This window comes from Xiphophorus hellerii, chromosome 11, assembly GCF_003331165.1.
Source record: "Xiphophorus hellerii strain 12219 chromosome 11, Xiphophorus_hellerii-4.1, whole genome shotgun sequence".
NCBI lineage: Eukaryota > Metazoa > Chordata > Actinopteri > Cyprinodontiformes > Poeciliidae > Xiphophorus > Xiphophorus hellerii.
In genome coordinates, this window is record NC_045682.1 from 348,010 (window position 1) to 363,803 (window position 15,794).

A 15,794-nucleotide genomic window follows, 5' to 3' on the forward strand; every position below is an offset into this window, starting at 1 on the left:
ACTGTTTTATGTTTTATGATATTTTTACAATTAAATGCTAGATGGGAATAGTTTTTTTAGTCACCTGCAGTCATCATTCACTGCACACATACACACACACACACACCCACCCACACACACACACAACTGCTGATGCACAAGCTCCCATTGATTGTGAAACTTTCAACAAGTAGACATGAAATATCTGATGCTTCTTGGCTCTTTTTGTTTGTTGATCCCAGATGGTAGCATTTTGTTGGTGTAACCCTGGTTAACATAGCCCTCACTAAATATAAGCCTTTTCATAAAAATAGCTATAATATGGATAAATAGTCAATAAATAAATAGACTTAAAGTAGCTAAAAATACAAACAAAAAAATTCATTAAAATAAGAATGCTGTATTTCATGTTATGATATGTAATTTGTTTTTTGTTTGTTTGTTTAAAAAGTATAAAACAGTTTTATTTTGTCAGCAGTTAGGATGGTTGAAAACCCTGGTAATGCTAATGTTAAAAGGTGTATTTATTTCCTGTGTGGAATGTTATTTGTGACATAATTTTACTTCATTGAAACTGAAAGCTAAAGTAGCACATTTATGTTGTTCTATGTTAAAAAACTGGATGTAATGGATGAACTGGTGTGGGATGAAGCATGCCCCCCTCGCCAATGTAGAGACTTGATTCAGTACAGAACAAAGCTAAGCAAACTTTCATGCTTTGTTGGTTACTAAACCAGGCCTTTAAGGTTCTGCTGGAAAATTGAACCGGGAAATTCCGAGTGATTGCTGAGTTGGATTCTCTGAGTGAGAAACAAGATGGCGAGCCGTAACCCAAGGCGCCTTTAACCGCTGTCTAGCAGGAGCTACGCCCTCTGCTGGACATCGTGTATCATCCAAACTGGTATGACCTGCCCATGTTTGCAGCTGAAGAGTGGAGTCAGAGAAACGGGATTAACCCTTCAGGATCATCAGAGAGAAAAGACATTGATTTGAAGCACAAGTTATTTGGTCTTTTGCTGGATTGTTTCTGTTGTGTTTTATTGTTTTTTCTTCAGACCACATTCAATATTCATTGTTACAATGCATGATGAAATGTAAACATTTCTGTTGGGTTTAAAATAGAAACAATAAATGATTAAAACAGGAAATTAAAAAACTTAGCCTCTTGAAAAAAAATACTAAGTAACTCAAATAGACTTAAAAGATAAAAAAAACTGTAAATCAAAGTACATTAGCAGTTTTAACTGGAAATTAAATAACCTAGGTTTAAATAAATAGTATCCTTTAATACCCAACATTAGGTTTAAATTTCAAAACAGGGATTAAACAAAATATTCTTTAAGAAACATTGAAACTATTTTTGAATTAATTTTGTTTTAAATGTATGTCAACTGTTTGTAATATTGTTGTTTCCTTTCTTTTCAACCAATAATAAGCCGGCAGTTTCAATTTTTTTTCTAGTCTGTGGTCATTAATACACCTATACATTTCTCTACTCCCGTAGCCGAACCTAAAACTGGTCTTATTGTCTGTTCTATTAACTGTAATCACATCTTAAGTATTACATCAGCAGCTTGTTACCGCTGGTGGGAAGCAGTAACAGAACCTTTTGTCTCTGGCCTTCTGATCATATCAGGTCTTTTTATGTTGTTGGGTTGCTTTTATGTTGTTGAAATGACTATTTGTCCAAAACTCAAATTCAAAAATCAAAAAACTTAAGACTTAAAGGTGATCAAAACAAAAGGTGAATTCAACTCAAATAGTCACCTGATGCACCGGGGATTCTGGCTTACGCAGTTCAAAAGATCAAAAAGGGTCAAAATGTTTTATCTTTGTTTTATTCCACTGTTCAGACAAAACAGGTTACAGGACTCTGCTACTTCTCCTGCTCTGATTGACTGACAGAATGACAACTGATGACTGATGACAAACTGGCTGACTGGTAAAAAACCATTTGACCACCACGTGCATAATGAGCTACTTAAAATGACATATTTATACTGTGAAACACCCACGTCCCAAATTGAAATTAATTAATTAAGTGAATTACTAGCCAAAGAACGCATTTTAAATTTCAAATTAAACAAAAAATCTAATTATAAATCAACTAGAAAATAAGCAAAAAATAAAAAGAAACTAAATTATCTAAATTCTAAGATTTAACTGAAAATGGAGGAATAATTCCTACAGTTTTCTTCTGCAAATAATGGCATTTCCTGCTATCACTCTCTCTTAGAGAGGGAGATTGCAGGAAATCTCGCTCTGACATTGCAAAAAATGCTTCAATGTTTTTATCCTCTGACTTTGGGTCTTATCTGCAGTCCTACCACAGATCTAGTGGGTGTCTCACTTGGCGGCCATAAATAGTTTGAAGTGTGAGAAACCTGTGGAACCTCCTGACAAGCAAACAGGCAACTTGTGTCAGAAATAAAACTTGTGCAGCATATTTTTGAGAGTGGTTATATTATTCCACAAGCCCATCTATTTGGGGGTGAAAAGTCCCTTAATTCCTATAGCAACATGTACATGTATACTGTTGCAATAATTTGGACAAAAAGTTTGTCCCCCTTTTAACTTGTCCCTAATTTTCTGAGCTCTAGACTTCTTAGGCACACATTCACTAGAGCTCTAGACTTCTTAGGCACACATTCACTAGAGCTCTAGACTTTTTAGTCTAGAGCTTTACTGTATGTGTGACATACTAGGTATGTATGTTACACATACACACCTGGTTTATGTGTTAGAGTATACACAAGGGAAATTGACCCTCTGATGGAGCTCCATAACTCTGTCGATAACAGCAGGTTATCTGCTGTTTCTGATAATCTGAAAAATCTGAGAATTTTCAGATTATCAGTATCATACTGTTATGACACAGTGATAGTTTTAAGAAATCTGTAAAATACCTTTTTTCTGTAAGTTACATACTTCAGCCTTAACCAGGAGTTACCAAAACAAAATCAAATAAAACTGACATAAAATGTCTGTCTCACACACACACACAGACAGGTTTAACAGAAGTTATTTTAATAGGTGTTGTACAAGGAATAGTTGTGTCATCAAACAGTGTTCTGACAGCAATGTGGGTTTGATAAGGAGAAGGGGGATCCCACAATACAATGGGAATACAGTAAGGCAAGGCAGCACTAAACAAATTGGGCTTTAACAATCAAAATAGCACATCATGAAGAACATTGTTTACATAATGTATGGCAAGCACATGGTTAATAATGTCAATTGATCTACAACTTATCAGTTAGGTAGGCATTGAAAACCATCATTGCAAACTTAGGTTAAAAATAAGGAAGGCGTAATCTACATTCTAGTTAAGGACAAATGATCTCATACATGATTATGTATAAGCAAATATATATAATGCTTTTTTTCTGTTTGAAATTTGACTAAACTTTGAAGAGCTATAAATAAGCTAAAACTCACACACAAATATTCTGCTTGCAGGATTGTCCCCACTTTCGAACCAAACCAGAGAAAGATTACCCCAAAACTCAATGCAACAGTCAATAGTTGTCCGTTTCATGGATGCTCACATGCTCCAAGAAGTCGTTTGGGCATACTCATCGCACTTCCACTGAATTAACAGTGCAGCAGCTGTCCTTACATTAATTGTTAGAACAAAATATGCACAGAAGCAACAGTATACCGTCATAGCATACCTACGGTACAATCAAGGCTGAATTAGAAAAATATAGGTAGAAAATGATTACATTCAAGAAGACAGTACTAGCACAAAAGGGCATTATAGTTAATCTTTGTAACTAATATAAGAATTTTGAACCTTAAAGAAGCATTTTTAAATAGAAAAGTCAAGAGGATGAAGGGCTAATCTGTAGATGTGCAGTTTTTACTGGATGGAGCAATTCCCAAACTATATTGAGTGGATGAAATATTTTTTTATTTTTTGTTTAACGACCATGATAATTTTGGTTTGGGTCATAAGGTGCAAATACTTTATATTCCTTGTGTTGAGGTTGAGTCAAACTCTGAATTCAAAAACAAACATAATTTCATTAGATAATCACAATGAATTGTACTGATAATGTTACCTGAAGATTCAAACACCTAAAAAATCCAGTGCAACAGTTATGCTAGCATGATTTATATTTCCTCCAACAGAATTTCCCTTCGAACCATACCATTCATTTTCTTTGGCAAATGTCAATAAACTCACTTGCTGTAAGGAGGTATATTCCTTTAAGAAGGTAGGGTGTTGAGGGTTGATGTGGACACACAGGCGCAGGGGACTCCAAATTTCCAACAAAACAAAAGCTCACATGTTTTTCAGTTCTGTTTCAATGATGGAAGTTTCTTACACCTGAAAATATACATTTCCATATACTGATTCTTATTAAGATTATGACAGACTGTAGTCTGGTTCTCTGTAGTCTATTGTGCTACTCTGTTGTATTTTAAACCCAAATGAGCAATTCCAGGTTGGTTGCAGTTCAGCATTATTTGCAGACTAACAAAGACATCAACAAACATTATTATCGGATCTGAACATTGTGATTTAAGAAATCAAAATGGGTTTCTAAAACCCATTTTGTGTGACATTCCATAGCAAAAAGCGTTATTAGGACATACACCAGCTGCAGGGCTAACAGGACTAGCGTATTGTTTATGCACTGTATTATCCACCAGATAAGTACAAGCACATCCATTGTTCACACACTAGTGAACAATGAAAAGCCTCAATTTTTTATATAAAAAAAGGAACAATATTAAATAAAATAGAAAAAACAACATAATCTATCTAAATTGCAGTAGAATTGTATCTAGAATGTGGTCATGGAAGTATTGGTCTACACACAGAGGGACAAAGAGCTCCAGAGGAAGGAGGTGTGGCTGTTGGTCATGGTAAAAACTGAACACAGGTTTTTTTCTGTTTGTATCAATGAGTTTGTGAAGATTCCAGCAGATCTGGGAAGACCACCTGCATTGCTGAAATAAAAACAGGGACTTCGGAATGAAATGACTCTTATTGAGCACTGTTTATATATACAAAAATATATATATGCATATATATACTCTGAGCAACAAAAACAGGAATCAGCTACATGCCTTGCCTCCACTAGCCCTAGCTAGCTTTATTGTATTATGAAACAAATCAGACTAAACAAACCTGGATCTGACACTTCAAAACAAGCCTACACTATGAAGCAGGTTTCTTCAGTAGATTGGGTAAAACTAACCCAAACAGTAAGGACGATGTTTACTGGTATTATAAGACTGACTTGATCACCTCAGCACCTGCTGTACATCTAAAACAAGCAGAGTTGGACTGACATGATAAAATAATAACATAAAACAAAATGAAATAAAGCTGAAAAGCAATTTAGCATAAAAGAAACAATGCAAAAAAATGAATGCATGAAATGAATGAACCATTGTACAGATAAAACTATATTTATTATTCCTAAATGTATAATTTGTTATGAGATATAAAGGCACAAATTAATTTTCTTTGATACATAATATTCAGAAAGATTTAAAAGTTTAGGTTCTTTTAATGTCTTGCCTTAATACTTTATTAAAGTGTTAAATATTTACTTATCATAGTAGGACAGCAAAAGAGCTTCTCTATTCTATGTCAGGCGAATGCAACCTTTAGAATCCAAGAAGCCATTTTTGCCATAAGTCCAGACAAAATGTGTTTAAAATTTTGCATGATACTTTGAAAAAAGACCACCAACTTTTTTCAATAAATATATATTTTGACATTTGTTGTGATTTTTAAAGAACCACAATTTTATTTCCATTTTTAGGTTGTAAAATAATAATAAAAAAAACTTGTGCCAAAGGTTGAGTGATACATAATGATAATAACCTAATCAAAGAAAAAATTGATTTGACTAATTCTGTTGCATTTATCCATCATCTCCATTCACTTGTACTGCAGGGAGAGAGCTGGTGGTCTGCAGCAGTCATTAGCTGCGGCCGTGGTTAAATTATGATTATATTTCATTTAATTGTTTACATCCTTCGCTACCATAACTTTTAATAACTTATTGGAAGTTATTAAAAGCTTATTCACATAAGATTTTAATTTAATTTCTTATTTAATGGAAACACCGCAATTGCAAAATTGTGTTGTTTTTTTTATGTTAGCAGAATAGAGACAAAGATTTGTGCACATTTGTAATGGAAATATAGTTACTGGGCAAGAGGGGGGTGTGCGCCCTGGACAGGGCACATAGGATAAACAATCATCCACACCCACAATAAGAGCAATTTGGAGAGACCAGTTAACATAACCTTCAACTGCAAAATCTATATATAACTTTAACCAAAGTTATGAAGCCATTTTGGAATGTCCAAAGTGCCAAATGCAGCTCAGGAGCAATATGTTGCAGACCCCTGATTTAGGCCCTGAAAATACTATTAATAGAAAAGAGCTAACTTAAAATTGTTTCTCTTTCTGTTGTATACTACTGTCTATTTCATTCATTTTCCCTGTTATGTGCACTAATTGGTGGAATTCTGCTGCTTGGGAGTAGGGAAGATTTCAAGCATACAGATGACACAGGTAAGAAGACAAAATCATGAATTGAACCTGAAGATGCCTCAAAAGGTCACTAAAACTTGCTTCACAGTGCAGGCTGCTGTTTTTTTCATGTGGAAACTACAGCTAACTTGATTCAGAATGTCAAAGACACAACGGTGGTAGAAGAACCCTGTGGCTAGTGGGGGCATTGCTTTACTCTTCCATGTGGAATTTAAATTTCATCATTTTGATTTCAAATTAGTGCAGTTTGAAACTGAAAACACAAGCAGTGAATACTCTGTGGAAATTATGCAGACAAGAAATTAAAATCTTTTTCTCAAGTAGTGAGAAAACTGCATCGAACTGTTTAAATATGTTAAAACTGAGATGACAAATCTGCTTCAGGACTTTGTGGTGGCAAACAGTGTGCAGGTGGGAGGGTTAAGGCTAGATTTTAGTTCTGAGAAGCCGGCTTTAAAAACAGACACCTGATTTCCAGGGACACTGAACAGAAAGATAAGCAATAGCAAAGTCCTCTGATATTATGAACTCTAGTTCAGATGTAGGGGAATGCATTTCTCTTAACATTCAGTCCAACATTAGTTGACATAAACTTTGCTTAAACTAAAACATCTTCTCATAAATATAAAATGCTCATTGATAATACATACTAGGACACTAAATTAGTATACCACCAAAATAAACTGAGCAAGTAGTTGTTAAAACTGAGCTGTGTTTTTATATAAAAAACAGTTTTTTAAATCTTTGCTAAAACTGTCAGTATGTCCTGACAGTAAACTATGAGCCAGTGAAAAGATCGATCCTCCCTGAGCTACTGTTGCTGTCTGAAGAAATGCAGCGCTGCCAACCAGAAACAACCAAACAGAGCCAGGAGGAAGGTCTTAGCGACATCAGTATATATTATATATATCAATATGTTATCAGTCATATCAACCTCGTGCTCATGGTGCTAATGGCGAAGAAACAACTAACCTAACTGTTCCATCTGCCATCATAGGTGGTCTGATAAGGACAAGCTGTAGCATAGCAGAGAGCAAGGGGACAGGGGGTGAGCGCAGTGCATACACTAGAGTATTTGACAGCGCTAAGACCCTCCTCCTGGCTGTAATTGGTTGTTTTTGACTGAGCTGTGTATTTCTGTAGTTTGCACTGGGAGAAGGCAGAGGAACTCAATTTTTTCACAGATTATTTGTCTCATACCGTACTGTCACAACATAATGACAGTTTTAAGAAATATGTAAAAAAAACTATTTTTTAAAAGATTAACATACCACAGCTTTAAAGGAAGTCTGTCATGATCATTTACCCTGGTTAAAAGTTCTTTTGGGATGAAGCTGGAGGCAAAGAAGCTTTTCCACATACAAATGTGTTCAGAGAGGTGTGGGAACTATTCATCAAGTAAAAAACAACAAACATGACTGCAAGTCAAAAGCACTTTCACAGTCCCATTTAAAAAATTAGGTCTTTTCAGTCACACTTAACCTCCAAAATGGCTTCCTTATAACAGTATACAACAAATCTATAGGAACCACCTTTAAAAAGGAAGCCATGCACTGAGGAAAGCTTGTTTTTTTTTGCACAGACTAATCAGGTGTAAATATAGTAGGTGTTTCTTTTCAGTGGCGGTGCTAAACAGTACATAGTGACTGCAGCCACAAAATGTGCCATTGTTGATGTTTTCATTTCCATACATATGGAACACATCAGTGTAGATAGATCTTTTGTGCATGTGGCTGTTGGGAGTGATCCGTGTCACACTGCGGTACACAGCAGCGACAGCTTGCAATAATTGTAGGATCACTGAGGATTCCTGACAGATGAAGCAAATCCTCAAATCCTTCTTTCTGCCCAAGCTGAGGATCTTCTGACCACTGCAGCAGAGATACTGAAAACCAAGAAGCAATTCACAAAGCTCCTTCCAAAAGCTAAGAGCCCATCTCTCTTCAAGTTGTGATGTATGTGGAACTGTGATGGAAGTATATAAATGGCCCCCTTTATATCCAAAAACTGTTGACAAAGGGATGATTTTAGTTTGCATAACACAGGAGCTGTTGGCCTGCTGTTCGGCAACAGACCAACAGCTCCAATGTTCTTATGACCATTTTCCTCAAAGCAGCTAGTGCGTTTGAGAAAACAGTCTACCTGAAAGTCCACCTTACCTACTCTACTTGTTTCTCAACAACTAGACTGTACTGACCACCACTTACTGTAGGGAATTCACTGAGTGTCAAGTACATCATCCATTGAATACACAAAGCTATCCTTTGAGAAAAGCATTCTCCCTGAAGCCCAACAGAGGCTCAGGATGAAACACTGAGACACCAACAGAGAAGGGGCAGGCGGGAGAAGAGGAGAGGGTTTCTTTCCCCATATATTAGATTCAAGCAAAATCAGAGTCTGGAGTTTGTCCAAGCCTTCCAAACAAACAACCTCTCAGGAAAGCAAAGCTTCACTACTACTGTTCATGTCATCTTCTTCCAGAAGCAGCAGCATCACTTCACTGATCAGCGCAGGATATGAGAACCGGAGTTTGTACAAGTTCTTTCTTCTGGCTTTGAGCTAAGTTTCTCTGGCCTCTGAAATATGGACATGAGACAGGACAAGCATTACAAGCCCACCAGGACACCTCATGTTGTTATCCATCTACTGAACAATATATGAGGAAAGCCCAAGGTCTTACCTGTGAACATTTTCCATGGCTGCTACCTCAGCAAGGGCTGCCAAACTGAAGAAAGCAGGTAACTCTGGTGGTAAGGTGTTCCGCCCAGTCTCCTCTGCTGTGGGACTGCTGTAGCACCTTTTTTCATTGCATAAATTCTGTTGGTTTAATGGCTTCTTATCCTGTTCCTGGTTTAGATCCCCAGCTTTGTTTTCTGTAATTAATTAAATAAATAAAAATCATATGAACATATCTAAAAATTAGCAAAACACACATTTCACTTATTTCATGATTAAACTGCAGTTACAGCAGTTCGCCACCAGTTGGCACATAGAGCATGGTGAGCACTCCTGACTCAGCGAGCCAACAGCAATTTAGCGCAGTAACGGCTGGTCAGTGGAGGCGCTCACTGTCGCTCTTGTCTGTTAACAGTGTTCATCAAATAAAAGAACTTGCAAAAATCACACTGATTAATCATTAAGTGTGCAACACTGACATTTTTTTATTATTATTTAAATGACTAGAAAATCCTCAGTCCAACAACACAAGTCCATTTTCTTTCCTCTCGCTGGTCAAGTTAAAAGTTAAAATCCCAGACCATAAGCACAACGACTGATAAATGAAGCACCTGAGAACTCACCTTCAGCTGCAGAAACACTGCCATCAGCCGTGCGCACCAAGTGTGTAATCCTGGACTTCCTAGCCTTCCTCTTCTGGCTGCCAACCAGCATCTCCATGCTGGAGGCACCATGGATGTCAGGGAACATGGAAGCAGAGGGCTGAGCTTTTGAAACTGAATCCAACTGCCAGCAGTTACTCTGTTCCACTGCAACAATGCACAAAACAAACATCAATCAGACCAACATAACTTAGACTTTTCACAGTTTGTGACAGGAAGGGTACAGCAGATAAAGGTTTTACATAACACTCCCACAAAAGCACAGAAAAAAGGACAAACAAGCCCTGCACAACAGACAGCCTCATTAGTCACAACATTTCAAAACTGAGCTAACAAAACAAAACCTAAGTCCAAAACTGTATTAACTTCATGTAAAATAAAAGAGGATGTTGAACTACAGTTTTTTTCAGTATGAAAAAATATATTCCATTATCTCTATAAGAAAAAGTCAGCATGCTAGCAAAATCGGTCACAGCAGCTGTTGAGGTTCATGAAGCGTTAGGCTTAGGTGGAAACAAAGCATGACATGACTGAGTGGACAAAGTTTTAATTAGATTAGAAGTTAATTTGACTGGAGCTGCATGTAAATGAACTCTGTATTCAGGATTTCACCCAGAAAACTTGCTAGGCCCAGTGGTCTAGTGGCGCCGAAGCAGCCACCAGCGGCCCACCAGCAGCCCACCAGCAGCCCACCAGCAGCCAACCAGCAGCCACCAGCGGCCCACCAGCAGCCCACCAGCAGCCCACCAGCAGCCAACCAGCGGCCCACCAGCAGCCCACCAGCAGCCCACCAGCAGCCCACCAGCGGCCCACCAGCGGCCCACCAGCAGCCCACCAGCAGCCCACCAGCAGCCAACCAGCGGCCCACCAGCGGCCCACCAGCGGCCCACCAGCGGCCCACCAGCAGCCAACCAGCGGCCCACCAGCAGCCCACCAGCAGCCAACCAGCGGCCCACTGTGTTTTTGTGTTAAAAATGTCCAGTTGACAGGAAATGTTAAAATATTACTCGGTAATTATGTTACTGAAAGACATTGCTGACAATACTTAAATCCACAACTATAGTCTTAAAAACAACAAATATATATATACTGTATATATATATATATATAAACTACAATTAAAATAAATATCAATTATTTGCACTTCTGTTAAATCCAAATTAAGTCAGCAGCCTTTTCAGGCCCCCTGGCCTTAAAGGACCCCATAAATGCTAACATTTTAATATAGACCACAGATATAGAAATCTACCATTTGTCTATTGAAAATGTCAGTGCTGTTAAATTTGATTTAATGGTTCCAGCATAGGGGTTGAACGACTTCATATTTTTAAGGTCAACTACAACATGATAAAAGTCGAGTCGAAGTCGACTGGTCGCGATGACGTCATAGTGACATAAGCGCAAAATGCTTCACATCAACTTGGAGGCTTTATCAGCTACATTCACGGCAAATATTAATAAAATAAAACCCTTTTACCAAGTCTATTATGCAGAATTAAAAGAACAAGAAACAATCAGGAAAAATCTGTTTTGTCACGTGATTGGGACTAGTTGACTGGCATCGTAAAAAGTCATTGCAAAGTAAAGAGTCGACTAGTCAACTAGTGCAACTCCTAATTCCAGCATAGATAAAATAACAGAACTCAAATTTAAATTTAAGACTTTATGGACCCGGAAAGTTTACTTTATAAAAGTGCAAAGAACAATCATCATAGTTAGATTGCTTTGTTACCATAGCTACAATCTGAAGCTATGAGGTGAATCTTTGAGTTTGAGTTCCGTTTGTTCACAAATCACAGTAAACTACAATTATCACTTAAGGTTAGCCAATTAAACTAGGTCCCCTGTCCCAGGTTTCTCTAATTCTATGAGAAATGTTGTTAGTGATACTGATGTTCTTAGCAGCAAGACGGGCCCCTAAATCAAATTCTGCTCAAGGCCACATACAACCTTGGACCGACCCTGCATGATGAGCTAAATTTGCTGCACTGTGCTTCTCTTTGCTGGAAACAGAGGGACAAACAGGGAGATTTAATTTATGTGGCCTTAGAAGATCTTCAATTGAGTTTTTAATAAGCCCCACAGAGACTGTTTTGGCTGCCCCAGGTTTATGGGACGAGTTTTCCTGATCTCTGTGCACACAGTCACTCTGCCTGTACCACTTGTCCACTAAGGCACATCTAACCAAGGAACACATACATAAACTTTACCAGCGCAGACACAGAGCTGGGCAGTATGTTAAGATGTAAACGCACATGCCACACATAATTCTTTGCTCACACACATATACCATTCTCACTGCACGCTTAGCGCGCACCTATATTTGTGTTCACATGGAGCTGCACAAGCTGAGCAAATGTGGTGACTTTTAAACTTGACTCATGTCTAGATGTAGAGTTCTCCAAAGAAACATGAGTGCTTACAGGGGGTTTATATAAATGTCCACACAGGTGAGCCTGTGTCCAGTTTAAGTGAAAGAAGGAGCATGTGATCCGCATCGAGGTAAACTTTAGAGATCCAGCCACAACAGCGCGCTAGGCGGCCAAAGTGCAGAGGCGCCAGCAGTGTGATTGGTGCGCTCTGTTGGCTTCATACCATGTTCAATGCATAAAGTATAAACCCATCTTACAGGAACAACTCTGGTCTCCCAGTGAAATACTCAGCACAGCAAGAACGTGTGCAGTCGGCTTAAGGTAAAAAAATAAAATAAATAAATAAATAAAAATATTTTTTTAATAAAAAACAAAAATAAGCAACACTTAGCCTGGTAGGAGGCAGGTGGCCAGACATATAATACACTGGAGGAAACCCTGGCATTGCTTTGTTCAGTGGAGTGACCTTTGGTATAAACAGCATTCTGACCTTTTGGAGCTTTAGAGGATTCATCTACGCTAGAGGAGCAGTCAGTTTTCTTTTTCTTGGCAACAGCTGTCCCCTTCTTATCGAAGGTGAGTGGACTGTACTGTGGCAGGCTGTTGAACTTCTTTTCAAACTCTTCTTCTAGTTTTCCCAGGCTGAAAAATCAAGACCAAAGTTAGATCACAAATGGTGCAGGCAAAAATTATTTGGCACCCATTTTTGTAAGGTTTTAAAGGTTCTAGTGGCCTTTATTTGATAGTGAATTAAAAGGAAAGGGGATAACGAGAGAAGGAAAAAGACATGCAGCAAAGGTCACCAGGCTGGGAATCAAACCTGCGATGGCTACTTTGAGTACTAAGGCCTCTATATGTGGGTTGTGCTGAACCCCGGTGCCACTCCATCACCCCTTTGGTACCCATTTTGGAGGTTAAATGGCTTACAAAGAAATGAAATTATTTCAATCAAGAAGCTCGATTCTGATAGGGAAGGACCCCAGCATCTCATTTCATTATATTTTAAAAGGATGTAATGTAAAGGGAAACTAAATTTGGAAAATATCTTTTTTTATTGCATAACACAGGAGATATGTCATGTTTTTCCACTGATATTCTTACAAGTTCTCATTGGTGATGAACCCTAAATCCTTAAGACTGAAAGCCCTACTTGCCACCACCCTAATATTTAGCTCTTTCCACAGATTTTACATGACTTAAATGTATTTGTGGTGGGATATGACGAACCTCTGTGAAGACTCTTCTTTGGACTTGGACTTTTTTAGCTTCTTGGTATTACTTGGTCCCAAGTGTGAAACTGTCCAGCTGTCCTGACTCCAGTTAGACTCATGATCAAAAGCGCGTAAGCCACCTCTTTTACCTGCAGAAATGAGTCAGCCATATTAGTTAAGTTTATCAGCATTCCTTAACTACATATTTTCACAAGACAGGAGTGGAATGTTTAACCCATTTAATCCCACCGGCAACAATTGTTGCCAGACAATTTTTCTAACTTGTGGGAGCTCTCAAATAATAGTTTTGACTTTTGGCAGCTAATTGAAGTTTTAAAATAAAATAATAATGTGTCTACTCTAAGCAATATCGATTTCATGTATCTAGTGTGAAAGGTCACATGACCAGACCTCTTTACCTCCTGCCTGTAACGCTGGAGGTAAAAGTCTGTCACAAACCTGTACAAGAGGAAGTTAGTAAAATACTTTAATAAACAAATATAAATAAAATATTTTGAACATATGTTCTTTCAAGTGTCTTCTACTGATAAATAAAGAAAATTGTATCCCTTCATTCATCTTTTCATCATAAGAAGAGTGAATGTAAGCATGGCAACAATTGTTGCCGCTAGCATAATGCATAGATAGCACTATGCTATGTGTCAGTGGTTTGCCTGTTTATTCTATATGCCCTGCTGTTCCCATACAGCTTAAAACCATCAGATATTTTAGATCTTCTAGGCCTAAAGGAACCTCAAAATGATGTCTTCTACATCACTGTCATTCCCACAGTTGAACCCTTCTCCTATTTCACCCCCCAAAAGGCGATCCTTTCCACAAAGTGTGGTCTATGACCTGAATGACCACAACAAGATGACGCCACACCTGAATCTAGTTTGGGACAAGGTCAAGGTGTAGTTCTTGGTCTGGTAGAACAGGAATAATTTCCTCCCAGATGCAGATTTGTTCATACTAACATTTTTACCTGATTTTGGCTCTTTGATGAAATGACCAAATGAGGTTAAAGGTCACTTGGCACATTGAAACAATGACATCTGCAGGATGTAATATTGAATCTTTATGTATCTAAATTATTTCTGAACACTCTTGTAACCATTTTTTGTTATAATAAGTTATGCATGTGATGATTTTTCTTATTTCTTTTATGTGTAAATAGGCCAGATTTGTGTAATTCAGACTATGCAGTTTCCCACCGGCAATAATTGTTGCCAAGTATAAAACCTACATTTTCACTAACATAACCAACATAAAATGTAATAATTCATAAATATCATGTTAGGGAGGTCTAAGGATTGAAATCCATGCACTTATTTTGCAGGAAAAAATTGGGATTAAATGGGTTAATCTATTTGGTTGAGAATTCAAATTAAATACCTCTGTCTATATTGGCTCTCAGTGAAGTTAGCATTCCCTCAGACACAAGAGTTTTGTACAAGGCACCCTTACAGCTTCGCTCTGATTTTCTGGAGCCATGGTTGTGTGTGTTCAGCTCACAGGTTGTGTCACTAGCCTTCTGCTGTTCTTTCTCCTTGTGCTTCTCCTTGTCCTCTTCTTTGGGCTTCACCGGCGATTGGCCGCAGTGGAGCTGGGGAGACTCTGGCATGCAGCCTTGAAGGCCTGTGCTTTCACTATTTACACTTTCTGTTTCAATCTTGGCCTCAATGCCAGGCACTACTTTCTTTCTCTCCCCATCAGAGGATCCCTGCAGCTTGCTGCTGTCTTCCAACTCCTCTTCTTTTGCTTTAACCAGTGTCTTAACTTTGGTCTTAGTTTTCTTTTGTGGCAGACTGGAGCTTCTACTGATAAAACTGGGAGGGGTCTTCTTCTTGGATTTATCCTCTTTGTCAATCCAAGCTCCTCTGGCCACTGCCTCAATGGTGCTGTCCACATTTGATTCCAAGTGCTGACAATTTGTGCCCACTCTCTTTTCTGAACATGGGATGTCATTAGACTTCACCTCCTCATATTTCTTGTTCTTCTTTTTGACACATCCACTTTGGCTTGTATGCTGAGCAGTGGGGGTGGATGTTCCAGAGGAAGGAGATGGAGGGGAGGGCGATCTATGAGAAGGACTACAGCAGTCAGAGTTGTCTCTCTCCTCCTTAACTCCTGGCTTCATGGATATTTGCTTGAGTGTTGCTGTGGAGCAGTTGTCATCGGGCTGAGACACTATTGAGTCTATTTTTCCTGCTTCTGATGCTAAACACATCTAAAAAAAACCCAAAATAAAACAATTACATTATGTGAATCTGTATTTTCGAAAATATCCCCCACATATCCTATATAATCATGATTCTATTCAAGACATAAAACAGCAGGAATGGAGTGAAGACCAGTCATTCCAAGACGA

At 38.2% G+C, this 15,794-nt stretch overlaps 1 protein-coding gene across 4 annotated transcripts in view; it reads right to left on the minus strand.

The window, feature by feature from the left end:
- Positions 1-5,960: 5,960 nt before the first annotated feature.
- Positions 5,961-15,794, minus strand: part of bbx (BBX high mobility group box domain containing) — a 32,350-nt gene continuing 22,516 nt past the window's right edge. For all 4 annotated transcript variants that reach the window (XM_032575882.1, XM_032575881.1, XM_032575884.1 and 1 more), the window contains 6 exons: positions 14,819-15,653; positions 13,440-13,572; positions 12,703-12,854; positions 9,802-9,987; positions 9,183-9,375; positions 5,961-9,078 (listed from right to left, as the gene is read on the minus strand). In XM_032575882.1, coding sequence (XP_032431773.1) covers positions 9,000-9,078; positions 9,183-9,375; positions 9,802-9,987; positions 12,703-12,854; positions 13,440-13,572; positions 14,819-15,653 — 1,578 coding nt within the window. In that variant the 3' untranslated portion in view covers positions 5,961-8,999. The remainder of the gene's footprint in view (positions 9,079-9,182; positions 9,376-9,801; positions 9,988-12,702; positions 12,855-13,439; positions 13,573-14,818; positions 15,654-15,794) is intronic.